This window comes from Schistocerca cancellata, chromosome 8 (genome assembly GCF_023864275.1).
Source record: "Schistocerca cancellata isolate TAMUIC-IGC-003103 chromosome 8, iqSchCanc2.1, whole genome shotgun sequence".
NCBI lineage: Eukaryota > Metazoa > Arthropoda > Insecta > Orthoptera > Acrididae > Schistocerca > Schistocerca cancellata.
The window spans coordinates 342,620,198-342,637,361 of record NC_064633.1 but is presented as its reverse complement, the minus strand read 5'-3'; the positions used below and the strand labels follow the sequence as shown (position 1 = coordinate 342,637,361).

The window sequence follows — 17,164 nt, the reverse complement described above, 5'->3', positions numbered from 1 at the left end:
ACGCGAGTTCTTGGATGAAACAGGGATTCGTGCTATGGATTGGCCGGTTGGAAGCTCTGATAAGAACCCCGTTGACCAAGTTTGGGACAGGCTGCAGAGAAGAGCTCGTCAGCACTATCCGGAGACCCTACAGAACCTACGGAATGCCCTCCTCGAAGAATGGAACATGATTCATCAATAGGACATTACCGTATTAGCCAGGAGCATGTCTGAAATGTTGACTGCCGTCGTTGGTGCAAGAGGTGGTAATACATGCTTTTGAAAATGCGAATACAGGTCTCCGAGATAGTCTCCGAGGCATGTGAAGTAAAGTGTGAAGTGTATAGCATCAAAACAGAGGTGCATTACCTTCATGAGGTTACTCAAAATTTCCTACAGTGTGCATCTCTGGCTGAATTTTGCTTAAATTTGCTTAAAATCGCCTTTCTTTTCTCATTCCTGGACACTTATATGTGACCTTACCACAATATTCCATCATGAGATAGTGGATTAGTGTCATAAAAGCGTCTTAAATTTAAAATATATTTGTTTTTCTAAGAAGTTGAAGTGTTGCGTTTTTCGTGCCGATCAGTGCACAATTTCGTTGTTCATGAAGTAAAACTGCCACGTGAAGTATGACGTTTTATTTATTACTTCTACACTCCTGGAAATGGAAAAAAGAACACATTGACACCGGTGTGTCAGACCCACCATACTTGCTCCGGACACTGCGAGAGGGCTGTACAAGCAATGATCACACGCATGGTACAGCGGACACACCAGGAACCGCGGTGTTGGCCGTCGAATGGCGCTAGCTGCGCAGCATTTGTGCACCGCCGCCGTCAGTGTCAGCCAGTTTGCCGTGGCATACGGAGCTCCATCGCAGTCTTTAACACTGGTAGCATGCCGCGACAGCGTGGACGTGAACCGTATGTGCAGTTGACGGACTTTGAGCGAGGGCGTATAGTGGGCATGCGGGAGGCCGGGTGGACGTACCGCCGAATTGCTCAACACGTGGGGCGTGAGGTCTCCACAGTACATCGATGTTGTCGCCAGTGGTCGGCGGAAGGTGCACGTGCCCGTCGATCTGGGACCGGACCGCAGCGACGCACGGATGCACGCCAAGACCGTAGGATCCTACGCAGTGCCGTAGGGGACCGCACCGCCACTTCCCAGCAAATTAGGGACACTGTTGCTCCTGGGGTATCGGCGAGGACCATTCGCAACCGTCTCCATGAAGCTGGGCTACGGTCCCGCACACCGTTAGGCCGTCTTCCGCTCACGCCCCAACATCGTGCAGCCCGCCTCCAGTGGTGTCGCGACAGGCGTGAATGGAGGGACGAATGGAGACGTGTCGTCTTCAGCGATGAGAGTCGCTTCTGCCTTGGTGCCAATGATGGTCGTATGCGTGTTTGGCGCCGTGCAGGTGAGCGCCACAATCAGGACTGCATACGACCGAGGCACACAGGGCCAACACCCGGCATCATGGTGTGGGGAGCGATCTCCTACACTGGCCGTACACCACTGGTGATCGTCGAGGGGACACTGAATAGTGCACGGTACATCCAAACCGTCATCGAACCCATCGTTCTACCATTCCTAGACCGGCAAGGGAACTTGCTGTTCCAACAGGACAATGCACGTCCGCATGTATCCCGTGCCACCCAACGTGCTCTAGAAGGTGTAAGTCAACTACCCTGGCCAGCAAGATCTCCGGATCTGTCCCCCATTGAGCATGTTTGGGACTGGATGAAGCGTCGTCTCACGCGGTCTGCACGTCCAGCACGAACGCTGGTCCAACTGAGGCGCCAGGTGGAAATGGCATGGCAAGCCGTTCCACAGGACTACACCCAGCATCTCTACGATCGTCTCCATGGGAGAACAGCAGCCTGCATTGCTGCGAAAGGTGGATATACACTGTACTAGTGCCGACATTGTGATGCTCTGTTGCCTGTGTCTATGTGCCTGTGGTTCTGTCAGTGTGATCATGTGATGTATCTGACCCCAGGAATGTGTCAATAAAGTTTCCCCTTCCTGGGACAATGAATTCACGGTGTTCTTATTTCAATTTCCAGGAGTGTATATTACTAAAAGTATTCGTGACACATTTTGGCTCTGAGCACTATGGGACTCAACTGCTGAGGTCATTAGTCCCCTAGAACTTAGAACTAGTTAAACCTAACTAACCTAAGGACATCACAAACATCCACGCCCGAGGCAGGATTCGAACCTGCGACCGTAGCGGTCTTGCGGTTCCAGACTGCAGCGCCTTTAACCGCACGGCCACTACGGCCGGCCGTGACACATTTTGCGCACGATATTCACATATACTGAAATACTGGTGAAATGTGTGTGTGTGTACAAATACGCGTGAAATATATTAAATACGTATGAAATATACACTCCTGGAAATTGAAATAAGAACACCGTGAATTCATTGTTCCAGGAAGGGGAAACTTTATTGACACATTCCTGGGGTCAGATACATCACATGATCACACTGACAGAACCACAGGCACATAGACACAGGCAACAGAGCATGCACAATGTCGGCACTAGTACAGTGTATATCCACCTTTCGCAGCAATGCAGGCTGCTATTCTCCCATGGAGACGATCATAGAGATGCTGGATGTAGTCCTGTGGAAAGGCTTGCCATGCCATTTCCACCTGGCGCCTCAGTTGGACCAGCGTTCGTGCTGGACGTGCAGACCGCGTGAGACGACGCTTCATCCAGTCCCAAACATGCTCAATGGGGGACAGATCCGGAGATCTTGCTGGCCAGGGTAGTTGACTTACACCTTCTAGAGCACGTTGGGTGGCACGGGATACATGCGGACGTGCATTGTCCTGTTGGAACAGCAACTTCCCTTGCCGGTCTAGGAATGGTAGAATGATGGGTTCGATGACGGTTTGGATGTACCGTGCACTATTCAGTGTCCCCTCGACGATCACCAGTGGTGTACGGCCAGTGTAGGAGATCGCTCCCCACACCATGATGCCGGGTGTTGGCCCTGTGTGCCTCGGTCGTATGCAGTCCTGATTGTGGCGCTCACCTGCACGGCGCCAAATACGCATACGACCATCGTTGGCACCAAGGCAGAAGCGACTCTCATCGCTGAAGACGACACGTCTCCATTCGTCCCTCCATTCACGCCTGTCGCGACACCACTGGAGGCGGGCTGCACGATGTTGGGGCGTGAGCGGAAGACGGCCTAACGGTGTGCGGGACCGTAGCCCAGCTTCATGGAGACGGTTGCGAATGGTCCTCGCCGATACCCCAGGAGCAACAGTGTCCCTAATTTGCTGGGAAGTGGCGGTGCGGTCCACTACGGCACTGCGTAGGATCCTACGGTCTTGGCGTGCATCCGTGCGTCGCTGCGGTCCGGTCCCAGGTCGACGGGCACGTGCACCTTCCGCCGACCACTGGCGACAACATCGATGTACTGTGGAGACCTCACGCCCCACGTGTTGAGCAATTCGGCGGTACGTCCACCCGGCCTCCCGCATGCCCACTATACGCCCTCGCTCAAAGTCCGTCAACTGCACATACGGTTCACGTCCACGCTGTCGCGGCATGCTACCAGTGTTAAAGACTGCGATGGAGCTCCGTATGCCACGGCAAACTGGCTGACACTGACGGCGGCGGTGCACAAATGCTGCGCAGCTAGCGCCATTCGACGGCCAACACCGCGGTTCCTGGTGTGTCCGCAGTGCCGTGCGTGTGATCATTGCATGTACAGCCCTCTCGCAGTGTCCGGAGCAAGTATGGTGGGTCTGACACACCGGTGTCAATGTGTTCTTTTTTCTATTTCCAGGAGTGTATTTGAGACATGAGTATGTGCGATAAGTTTGGGTGAAAAGCTGAACCTACACCCCTGGACGATTTCAATCAAATGTGGTACGCATACTGTATTAGTACTATCTGGAAAGAAATACTGTAAGGGTAAGAACTACTAGCCTCCATTTGGGGAGAGTGTGACAAGGTGAAGAGAGAAGGTAGGACGAAGAGATGGACAGACGGCGAGGGGGAAGGAGGAGATAGGTAGAGATTGGAGAAAGAGTTGGACAGAGGTAGGGGAGGATGAAATGGACAGAGAGGGGGGAAGGAGTTGGACACAAAGAAAAGAGGAGGGGATGACCAGGGTGAGGGAAAGGAAAATATTGACAAAGAGAGGAGAGAGGTAGATATGGACTACTACAAGGGTTGGAACTTCAATAGTGGCAACTACTTATTCACAACCGATAAAAAAGAGTTACATGTTTGCACCTGTTACTGTCCTTCAAAGTAGTCACCAGCGTTGTGTAGAACCCGTTGCCAGCAATGTGGAAGGCGTAGTATACCGTTAGCAGAGCCTGTTCTGTTGATTCGGACATGTCCGAAAGAACAGATACCATCTTTATATATATTAGGCTTACAGGCCAGTAATCTTCTTCAGTTCAAAAATGGTTCAAATGGCTCTGAGCACTATGGGACTTAACAGCTATGGTCATCAGTCCCCTAGAACTTAGAAACTACTTAAACCTAACTAACCTAAGGACAGCTCACAACACCCAGTCATCACGAGGTAGAGAAAATGCCTGACCCCGCCGGGATTCGAAGCTGGGAACCCGGGCGTGGGAAGCGAGAACGCTACCGCACGACCACGAGCTCTTCTTCAGTGCAGATGCACTCACATTGCCCGAACTCTTACGGGAATCGGTAGATTGACTGCCGCGAGTAATGAGTGTAGTGAGCAGGGCACTACAAATGTAGTGTGTGGACAGTAAGTTGGAAATATGGGTCTCACGAGGAGCGTGCCAGAGATAAGTCCCTGCAGTCGCACTATCCTCAGTGTCCTCGATGGCTCAGTCGGATAGAGGTCTTCCATGAAGCAGGAGATCCCGGGTTCTTGTCCCGGTCGGGACATACATTTTCTACTGTCCCCGTAGATATTTATGAACGCCTGTAAGCAGCTAATGGTGTGGATTTTATTGTAATTTCATTCTTCGAGAGCTGCACGATCATCAGTACCATCTTCATACATCATAATCGAGGCGACAGTCGAGAAACTGGACAGGTATGAGTAGGACTCGCACAATGAGGATTCCGTACACAATTTTGTATACAGACAGTTCAGCCATTCCGGTAATCGAGAATTTCGACCATTTTTTGCTGTTCTCGACATTAACATTGGCAAGATACCGATCCCATGGAATCCAAAATTTTCGAGAATATTTTAATTTTACGTCTCTGGAATGGTTTCGGGACTCTGCTATTCGATAGAGGATGTCAAATTTCCAACCTTATTTTATTTATCAACCAGTTTCAGCGTGTTACTACGCCATCTTCAGGCCCCTGACCGACGTGTAGGACGAATCTACGTCGGTTACGATCAAAAGCAGGGGCCAGGAATACTTGCATTAGTAGATACCTACTTGCTAAGTGATGACTTCAACCATCACTTGCCGATCCTGTCAAGTCTGACGTCGACTACCAAAAGCGAAAAAATATTTTTTCGTGTGATATGATTAAAAGTTAACAATTTTTGGATTTTTTCCTTTAATTTCACCGTCAAACCTTGTTTCTTGCCAAATTTCGCGGTTCTACGTCAACGGGAAGTACCCTATAGCTTGTGATGAGTGAGTTTGCGAGTATCAAAATATGTGACATACAGGATGACAATTATTGAGCTGTGTGAAATAAAAGCGTCATAACTTCTGAACTGTTTACGTTAGGACGTTCGAACTGTGCGGTTTGCCGCGGGGCATGATGGGAATTAGTATGCGCATGCATGCTTTGGTTCAGCGACGGAGCTCACTTTCATTTGGGTGGTCTCGTCAATAAGCAAAACTGACGCATTTGGGGGATTGAGAATCCGCATTTCGCGATCTACAAGTCTCTTCACCCTCAGCGGGTGACTGTGTAGTGTGCAACATCGAGTCGCGGAATATTCGGTGCCATATTCCTTGATGGCACGGTGCCTACGTGAAGGTTTTGGAAGATGATTTCATTTCCGTTATCCAAAGTGACCCTGATTTCGACAAGATGTGGTTCATGCGAGACGGAGCTCGACCCCATCGAAGCAAGAGAGTCATGTCCTGGAGGATCACTGTGGGGACCGCAGTGTGGCTCTGGTGTACCCAGAGGCCACTGGCATGGACCTCGATTGGCCGCCATGTTCTCCGGTTCTGAGCACATGGGACTCCTTTTTGTGGGGCTACATTAAAGACAGGGTGCACAGCAATAACCCCAGAACTATTGCTGAGCTGAAAACAGCCATTCAGTAGGACACCGACAGCATCGATATTCCGGCACTTCAGCGGGTCATGCAGAATTTCGCTATTCGTCTGCGCCACATCATAGCCACTGATGGCAGGCATATCGAACAAGTCGTAACCTAAATCCGAATATCTGTAGTGACGTTTAGATGTTGAATAAAGTGTGTGCACGCCGCAGTTTATAACTAATTTGCGTTTATCATCTTTTAACTCTGAAAATCGCCTTATTTTTTTACCCCACTAACATGGAAGCCTCAATATTTTACAGCGCCAAGGGGTCATAGGCTTTAGTATGTGACATATTTTTCAACTTGATGCATCTGCCCGTTCCTCAGAAAAAGTGTTTTTAGCATTCTGAGAGACAGACAGACGGACAACAAAGTGATCCTATAAGGGTTCCGTTTTTGGCGATTGAAGTATGGAACCCTAAAAAGTGAATAAACAGTCACGCGTAAGTTTCCAACATCTTGCACGATATTTTGAACGCGATGAAGTTCGCTGCCCGCTGGGTCCGGCGACTGTTCACAGCAACTGAAGAAAGGCTACCGGCTCGAGGCAGAACGGGAATGTTCCAGCTATGTCAGGACATGCAGACTTCTTTAGACGTTTAATCATAATGTACGAGTGCTATCACTGTGACACCAACGTATAGAATAAAACAAGCAATGGAAGCAAGTGGATCCATCACCGCCCGAGAGACGAAGACCCAAACCGTCATCGGGCAAGTTGGTGCTGACTATTTTTTGGAACTGCCATGCCGTGGTGCTTACATATTATGCTCGTAACGGACAAACCGACACAGGAGCACACTACGGACGTTTCCTGTCGAGGTTACGGGACGCTGCTTATTCCGCACTGGGCACCTTCACGCATATTCTCTTAATATAGCACGCAGTGAAGTGATGTCTCCCTCCTCCCCTGCATGAAAAATTATTGTGTAGCAGGCATTTTCAGAATGACGATGAGCTGGTTTTTGAAGTGGAACGTTTGCTGGACAGCCGCCAAACAACCTCATATATCCAACGTTTCTGTCACGTCGTCCGTCATTGCAAGTTAATATACACAGAAATTCTAAAACCGTCATCAAGTTTCATGGTTACAGTTAGACTTCTCGTTTTGATAAGTAAAACATTACAACTACCCCTCATGGATGTAGAGGGACGAAAGCATCATATAAAGATCACCAAACGCGCCTGATGTATATGGCGTTATTCCCAATTCCGTGACGTAATAACGATTAGAGAAGTGTACTGTGGGGACCTTCACCATAACTATCTTATCAACAGTATCCAGACCCTTCTAGACCCGATGTCTCTCCTAAGAGTCGACAGGCGCATTTTCTCTAGCGTTGCTGCAGATATCTGAAATTTCGTTTCTGCATTGTGTAGCTGGAGTCAGCTCAAAGAATTACTGCTCGTCACGCCTTTCATGCGACGCCCGTTGTCGACAGAAAGCGTACGTTTGTTTCCCATAACAAACAAGATCATTTTAACGTGATGTTTTACTTGCCCATTCGACAGTGCGCTTCCAGATAAGTCTAGTCCGATAGTAAAACATTAAAACAGGAAGAATAACACTTACTCCAGCAGCTAGTAAGCAGCGCTGCATGCTGGTAAGTAGCACTCAGCGTGGCCCAGGGCAGTGGGTGTCTTTGCTGGAGTACTGATTATTTTTCGAGTTTTACTGTCCCTGTTAATATATAACGATATTTTTTTTCTTTATTGAATTTCGATTCCCTCCGAAGGGGACGGGCTGGCATCAGCTTAGTACGCTGCTCTCCAGCCTATAGAATTTTTAAAACATAATAAGAGAAAAAAACAATAAAATCAGACGATAAAACGATGACTTCAATTGTAAAACGGCGGAAAATTGCTGAAAGTTAAAACATAAAACAAAGGAGTGGGCGATGCTAAAAAAATACACAGGAAGCAGACAGGTAAAATAGTAGACAGACAATTAAAAACCACGGCGACAGTCTGGTTTCCGTTCGCAAGAGATATAAAAAAATCAGACCCAGCTACAGTATGGTGTCCGTTCGCAGCACTTCGGTAAAGACGCACAGCACTTGACAATCACTAGAAACATTGAACTAAAAAGTCGGCACGAAGATGACACCACAGTCAAGGGCAGATTAGGGGGGGGGGGGGTTATAACGATAAAACAGACATTGCTCTAGACTAATCTGGGAACACTCTTTCGAATGGGCACATAAAATTCCGCTTTACAAAGCGTTCTGCTCTCAACGCGAAACAAACTGACGCTTTCCGCCGACACAAGGCATCGCATTACAGACTGCTTAGCAGTATTTGCTTGGGATGATTCCAGCTACACGATGCAGAAACGAAACTGCAGATTTCTGCTGAAACATCAGAGAAAATGCGGCCGACGCCCTGCATAATGTAAAAGTGATCACTAGATGTCAGGAAAACCGGACCCGCCAGTATAAAAGGAGAGGAGGATGTATAGCGCTGTCAGCAGAGAATCAAGAGAGCAGAATATGTCGGTCACGAGAACTCAGTGACTTCGAACGTTAGCTAGTCACTAGATGTCACCTAAATAACAAATCCATCAGGCACATTTCAACCATTCTATACACTAGTCGACTGTTGGTGTTGTGATTGTGAAGCGGAAGCCGAAGGTACAAGCGCAGCTAAATCAAAACCACGATAGACCTCATGTACTGAGAGACAGCGAGCTTCGAGCGTTCCAGGACCTGATTATAAAAAATCGCATGGAAACAGCAGGACTCAGTCGTGAGTTCCAAAGTGCTACCACCATTTCAGCTGGCACAAGGACTGTTGGTGGTGAGTAAAGGAACGAGTTGCAATGGTCAAGCAGTTGCTCATAAGCTACGAGGTGCATTCAAGTTCTAAGGCCTCCGATTTTTTTTCTCCGGACTGGAAAGAGATAGAAATATGCACATTGTTTTAAAATGAGGCCGCGTTCATTGTCAATACCTCCCAGAGATGGCAGCACCATACAGCAGATGGAATTTTACCGCCAGCGGCGAGAATGAGAACTGTTTTAAATTCTCAAAATGGCGACGTTTTCCTTACTTGAAAAGCGTGCAATCATTCGTTTTCAATTTGCGTGGTGTGAAACCAATTGAAATTCATCGACAGTTGAAGGAGGCATGTGGTGATGGAGTTATGGATGTGTCGAAAGTGCCTTTGTGGGTGCGACAGTTTAATGAAGGCAGAACATCGTGTGACAACAAACCGAAACAACCTCAGGCTCGCACAAGCCGGTCTGACGACATGATCGAGAAAGTGGAGATTGTTTTGGGGGATCGCCGAATGACTGTTGAACAGATCGCCTCCAGAGTTGGCATTTCTGTGGGTTCTGTGCACACAATCCTGCATGACGACCTGAAAATGCGAAAAGTGTCATCCAGGTCGGTACCACGAATGCTGACGGACGACCACATGGCTGCCCGTGTGGTATGTTGCCAAGCAATGTTGACGCGCAACGACAGCATGAATGGGACTTTCTTTTCGTCGGTTGTGACAATGGATGAGACGTGGATACCATTTTTCAATCCAGAAACAAAGCGCCAGTCAGCTCAATGGAAGCACACAGATTCACCGCCACCGAAAAATTTCGGGTAACCGCCAGTGCTGAAACAATGATGGTGTCCATGTTCTGGGACAGCAAGGGCGTAATCCTTACCCATTGCGTTCCAAAGGGCACTACGATAACAGGTGCATCCTACGAAACTGTTTTGAAGAACAAATTCCTTCCTACACTGCAACAAAAACGTCCAGGAAGGGCTGCGCGTGTGCTGTTTCACCAAGACAACGCACCCGCACATCGAGCTAACGTTACGCAACAGTTTCTTCGTGATAACAACTTTGAAGTGATTCCTCATGCTCCCTACTCACCTGACCTGGCTCCTAGTGACTTTTGGCTTTTCCCAACAATGAAAGACACTCTCCGTGACCGCACATTCACCAGCCGTGCTGCTATTGCCTCAGCGATTTTCCAGTGGTCAAAACAGACTCCTAAAGAAGCCTTCGCCGCTGCCATGGAATCATGGCGTCAGCGTTGCGAAAAATGTGTACGTCTGCAGGGCGATTACGTCAAGAAGGAACGCCAGTTTCATCGATTTCGGGTGAATAGTTAATTAGAAAAAAAATCGGAGGCCTTAGAACTTGAATGCACCTCGTATACGTTACTGCAGTCAGTGCTAAGCGACGCTAGAGACGGTGTTAAAAGTGAAGCCACTGGACAATTTATGGCTGGAGACGAGTGATTTGGAGTTATGAATCACGCTGTACCTTCTGACAATCCTATGGAATGATTTGGGTTTGACGAATGCGTGGAGAACGTTACGTGCCAACATGTATAGTGCTGAGAGTGAAGCACACAGGAAGTGGCGTTATGCTATGGGAGATGTTTTTCATTATTAGGAAGTGATCCCTTTGTTGTGATTAAGAAGTTATATCAACATAGCAGCATTGTGTAGTACATATAGCGGAGGAACAATTCTGTGTTGGTAATCGTATGAGGATAACAATCCACCCTGTCACAAAGCAGTATCCGTAAGGCATTTGTGGGCAATAACTGTCTTGGAAGCGATTGGCCTGGCCAGGGTACCGACATGAACACCACGAAAGTCCTTTGATACGAGTCAGAATGTCGACTTCGCTCCATACCGCAGTGTCCAACATCACTACCTTCTGTGCTTTCGGCTTTTGAGGAGATACACACAATCAGACGCCTCATACAAAGTGCAAATCTGAAGAGGTCACAAATGCGAAGGGGACGTACCTTATATAAATTTCCACTAATCTATGTTCGGATACTTCTGCTCAGATGTTTTATTTTCATGAATTTTATCATTTGGAGAAGACAGAAGGAGCGATTTGTTTTACTTGCTCTAAGACATTCAAAAGCTAAGATCCCATAAAAACAACCGGTTTCGACAACTATGCTGTCATCTTCAGGTCCTAAAAAATCTTTTTGTTGTGAAACTTGTTCATTTTAAATTGGATCTCAAGTCAAGTTGTCATGCAGATAAAAGACAGCACATTATAAAAGATTTGTCATAACTTAAATATTTAAAAACGTGTTTTATGTTTTTAAATATTTTAGCCATGACAAACCTTTTATAACGAGCTGTTTTTTATCTAGATAACATCTTGGCCAGAGTTCCTACTTAAAACGAACATATTTCGTAACAAAAAGATATTTCAAGGCCTCTAACTGTAAGCGTACTGTCATATCGCTGGCTTGGTTGCGGGGTATCTTTGCGGGCAGCCGCGTCTATCGAGTCGAGCACCGGACACGGAACTTTTATGTTGCGTAGTGGGTAGCTCTGCATGTGAGCGGCATTGTTAGTATGGAAGTTGAAGTGTTGCTACAAGTGCTGTTACAGTAAAATGATGAAATATGGAAAGGATTCACAGAAAAGTGCGTCAAGAAGTAATTAAAAAATGAGCAGTCCCGCCGATAACGCATTTGCGTATCCTCTCGCTATGTGTCGTACCGTACAGTATCAATCATCCACGCCGCGTTCGGTCTCTCAGAATGAACTGATGTGAATCAGCAAGAAATTGGTTACCATAAGAGAGTGCAAACAAGTGCCAGTGTCTTGTAGCGAGCGTGAGAACATGCGTTCGATCCTCGCATTCCGCATCATCAACAATCAACCGCGCCGCGACGGTTACGCGCACGCTCGTACAGTTGAGAACTGTGAACTGTAAATTAAACTTGTGAACAGTGTTAAAATTTATTACTAGTGTCAAGGAGGACTGGTACCAGACATTTGTGTGTGCGTGACGAGCGTAAGAAATTTCGTGCGATCATTCGGCTTCCGCATCATCAACAATCACCCGCGTCGTGTCGGTTACGAGTACGCCCGTCTGAGTGATATTGTGGACTGGTAATAATACATAAATTGGGATAAAAACTTATGAATTAGAATGTAAACAGCGACACCTGCGATTTTCTTAAATCGTCTCAGAATATGGTTGTTCATACCAGACGTAGAACAGTGTTGTGCTTAACGTTGCGTGGCTCCCCTTACTCGCTTGCATATTTCGATGCATAATTTCAGGCAAGCCAGCAGCAATGTGGAGCAGAACAATACGACTGCCGCGGAATTATCAGGTACTTGGTGTGGATATGGCGCACAGTCCAGAAGTGAAAAAGCCAATTTTAGGGACCCCAACCATTTGTCCCCTGGGGTGTTACAAAACTATCAGCAAGATCTGTAGAAACCGGTTGTTTTAAATAAAGAAATATTTATACTATCTTGGCTTCTGAATGTTTTATTTACTTTTGGCGCAAATCCCGAGACACCAGCGCTAGATACGCATGAGGAGGAACTGGTACTCACGGTACGGTTGCCGAGGTTCTTGACGCGGCAGTTGAGGTAGGCCGTCCTCCCCACGAGGCCGGTCAGGTTGTCGGGCACCGAGGAGTCGAAATAGGGACCGCCGGCGCCGTCTGCCGCCACCTGCGTGCCGTCCTGCAGGAAGTCCGTCACGAAGCGGCTGCTGGAGGACCCAGGACCTGCGCCTCCTGCAACATCCGTGTCCAGGTGTTACAAGCCACAGTACGGCTACACAAACTCTGAGGGCCTTACAACACGTGAATGAAGACCTTAGCGAACAGCAACTTTACCGTTTATTTGGAAAACCTGCGCTTTTCTACGTATTATGGGGCCACTCCATAAGAAACGCACAATATATACATTTTTTTAAACCCAACTTTTGTTCTACGTCTTTCAAGATCTCACGCCACATGGTTCTTTATATACACTAGTGGCCATTAAAATTGCTACACCACGAAGATGACGTGCTACAGAAGCGGAATTTAACCGACAGAAAGAAGATGCTGTGATACGCCAATAATTAGATTTTCAGAGTATTCACACAAGGTTGGCGCTGGTGGCGACACCTATAACTTGATGACATGAGCAAAGTTTCCAACAGATTTCTCATACACAAGCAGCAGTTGACCGGCGTTGCCTGGTGAAACGTTGTTGTGATACCTCGTGTAAGGAGGAGAAATCCCTATCATCTCGTTTCCGACTTTGATAAAGGTCGGATTGTAGCCAATCGTGACTGCGGTTTATCGTGTCGCGACATTGTTGCTCGTGTTGTTTTAGATCCAATGACTGTTAGCAGAATATGGAATCGGTGGGTTCAGGAGGGTAATACGGAACACCGTGCTGGATCCCAACGGCCTCGTATCACTAGCAGTCGAGATGGCAGGCATCTTATTCACATGGCTGTAACGGATCGTGCAGCCACGTTCGCAAGACAACAACCATCTGCACGAACAGTTCGACGACGTTTGCAGCAGCATGGACTATCAGCTCTCACACCATGGCTGCGGTTACCCTTGACGCTGCATCACAGACAGGAGCGCCTGCGATGGTGTACTCAACGACGAGCCTGGGTGCACGAATGGCAAAACGTCATTTTTTCGGATGAATCCAGGTTCTGTTTACAGGATCATGATGGTCGCATCCGTGTTTGGCGACATCGCGGTGAACGCACATTGGAAGCGTGTATTCGGCATCGCCATACTGGCGTATCACCCGGCGTGATGGAATTTGGTGCCATTGGTTACACGTCTCGGTCACCTCTTGTTCGCATTGACAGCACTTTGAACAGTGGACGTTAGATTTCAGATGTGTTACGACCCGTGGCTCTACCCTTCATTCGATCCCTGCGAAACCCTACATTTCAGCAGGATAATGCACGACCGCATGTTGCAGGTCCTGTACGGGCCTTTTTGGATACAGAAAATGTTCGACTGCTGCCCTGGCCAGCACATTCTCCAGATCTCTCACCAATTGAAAAGGTCTGGTCAATGGCGGCCGAGCAACTGGCTCGTCGCAATACGCGAGTCATTACTCTTTATGAACTGTGGTATCGTGTTGAAGCTGCATGGGCTGCTGTACCTGTACACGCCACCCAAGCTCTGTTTGACTCAATGTCCAGACGTATAAAGACCGTTATTACGGCCAGAGGTGGTTGTTCTGGGTACTGATCTCAGGATCTTCGCACTCAAATTGCGTGAAAATGCAATCACATGTCAGTTCTAGTATAATATATTTGTCCAATGAAGACCCATTTATCATCTGCATTTCTTCTTGGTGTAGCAATTTTAATGGCCAGTAGTGTATATTTTTGTTATATTTATGGTACGTGAAATTCAGAACTCAAATATCACCATCCAAAGCAATTCGATACAACTCTCAAAAATTCTCGAAAGAAACGAGTTTCATGTTTTCCAAAAATGTTAATATGCTAAAGCAGGGCCGGCTACGGCGTGTCAAACTTCACGCGTGCAGCATTTCGGAAGAGCCCAGAACAGCACGATACTTCTTTTAGCATTGCTGTGCGGCATTTTTCGGTCGGCGAACTTTCTGAGTTCGACAGAATCGTGGTGTCAGCGTTGTTTACCTTTCGCTACTTGGTCGTGGTATGACACACGTTCACAGGCTCAGTGGCTGTTTGCACAAAAACTGGCAGCCAGCGATCTGTCGTCGCACTACTTTGAAATGAATGCGAATGACAGAAGAGAGGGATGAGAATTTCAGTGTGATGGATACTGCATATTTGCTATTTAACGACGTTACACTATCATACAGAAATAATTTATAGATTTACTTGATAATGAAGGAGTAAAAATACTACAGCGATCGACAGACGGTTTTCATTGTTCTGTTCATCAAGAAGGACTTTATGCTAAATTTACAGGCATTCAGCACATGAAGAAATTGGTGGTACAAATAGTAAAATTTCTGAAGTCGCACGCATTACTTCACTGTCAGTTGGAAAAGCTTTTAATGGAGCTGAACGAAGAGTAGGGAGACTACACGTATTAATGCAAAGTACGTTGGTTAAGTCCAGGGGCGTCCCTGAAACTATTTTTCGGTATTAAACATGCTACTGATGAATCTATGAAGGAAGAAAGAGTGCAAGAACGGAACTTTGGACATTTGGAATGGACTGCACTCTTTGTATTTTAAGTAGACTTGACTGCACACTAGCCACAGTAAGATATATTAAGGTAACTTATTCCTAATTTGACGGGAATGCGTTTAAAAAGATAGTCGCGTTTTAAGAAGGACGCATTCTAACAATGATAGTCCTGTTCCCAAAGCTCACTAACGTTGAAGAAAACGCGACGTCAGAAGAATTCATTGCGGCCTTGAAAGAATTGTAAGGACATTTTCCTAAACATTTTTAGAACACTGTCAATCTAACGCCTGCTTTCAAGCATTTTTAGGAACCGTTTAAAATTCTCCTGTGCATATGCAGATGTAGCTGATCTCCGAGGTAACTCCTGTTTTAAAGGCCGTTGCAAAAGTGCCATAAAATTTTGATCAACATGTGTGTGTGAAAGACTTTTTATTTTTTTTTTATTTACCATATATTCCTTTTATCGCCGATTCGGAGAACCTCCTCATTCAGAACCACCCAACTCCTTACGCTATCAGTTCACCTAATTTTCAGTTTTCTTCTGTAGCACCACAGTCCAAGTTTCACTACCACACAATACTGTGCTCCAAAAGTACATTCTTAGAAATTTCTTCCTCAAATTAAGGCCTATGTTTGATACAAGCAGACTTCTCTTGGCCAAAAATCCCCTTTTTGCCAGTGCTAGTATGCTTTTGATTTCCTCCTTGCTTCGACCGTCATGGGTTATTTTACCGCCTACTTCGTGAGCAATCAGTCCTGATGTTACGTATCTCGCTATTCTCATTTCTGCTACTTCTCATTACTTTCGTCTTTCTTCAGTTTACTCTCAATCCATATTCTGTATTCATTAGACTGTTCATTCCATTCAGCAGATCCTATCTTCCTCCTTCACTTCCACTGAGGAGAGCAATGTCGTCAGCGTATCTCATTATTGCTGTCCTTTCACCTTGAATTTTGATTCTACTCTTGTACCTTTCTTTTTCTGTAACTGCTTTTTCGATGTATAAGTTGAACTGTAGGGACGAAAGACTACATATCTGTCTTACACCCTTTTTAATCCCACTCTTATTATTCCCTCTTGGGTTTTGTACATAACGTGTATTACCCGTCTTCCCCTACCGCTTGCCCCCATTTTCTCAAAGTTTCGACCATGTTCCTCCATTTTACGCATTTTCCAGGTCGACAAATCCTATGAACGTGTCTTGATTTTCCTTTAGTCTCGCTCCCATTACCAACTTCCACGTCAGAATTGCCTCTCTGCTGTTTTTACCTTTCCTAAATACAAACTTTATCTAACACACCTTTAATTTTCTTTTCCACTCTTCTGTATATTATTGTGGTCAACAGCTTGGATTCATGAGCTGTCGGCTCTTTCGGTCTCTGGAACTGTGTCGATGATATTTTTTTTCCAAATGTCAGATTTTTTGTCACCAAATATACACATTCAACATACCAACGTGAATAATCATTTTGCTGCCACTTCCTGCAATGACCTTAGAAATTCTGATGTAATGTTATCTATCCCTTCTGCCTTATTTGATCTTAAGTCCTCCAAAGGTCTCTTAAAACCTGATTCTAGTACTCGATCCTCTATCTCTTCTAAATCGACTCCTGTTTCTTCATCTATCACATCAGACAAATCTTTCCTCTCATAGAGGCCTTCAGTGTACTGTTTCCATCCATCCGCTTTCTTCTCTGCATTTAACACTGGAATTCCCGTTGCATCCTTAATGCTACCTTAATCTCACCGAAGGCTGTTTTCACTTTTCTATAAAAGGTGCTGAGTCAGTCTTTCCGACAATAATTGCATTTGTTTACATACATCCACTCTTTATGCCAATTAAGCTAACATTGACATAATGTTATAAACAACACATAGTGCATCATATCGTTAATACATGTCTCAACTGTAAACTATGAACAAATGATGTATAATATTTACAACAATTATTCATTCACAATTCTAAAATATTAAGTACCAAA

General features: G+C 46.2%; 1 protein-coding gene across 1 annotated transcript in view; it reads right to left on the bottom strand.

Moving 5' to 3' along the window:
• Nucleotides 1-17,164, bottom strand: part of LOC126095561 (zwei Ig domain protein zig-8-like) — a 371,675-nt gene that overhangs the window by 64,131 nt on the left and 290,380 nt on the right. The window contains exon 2 of the mRNA XM_049910339.1: nt 12,580-12,764. Within this exon, the coding sequence (XP_049766296.1) occupies nt 12,580-12,764 (185 nt within the window). The remainder of the gene's footprint in view (nt 1-12,579; nt 12,765-17,164) is intronic.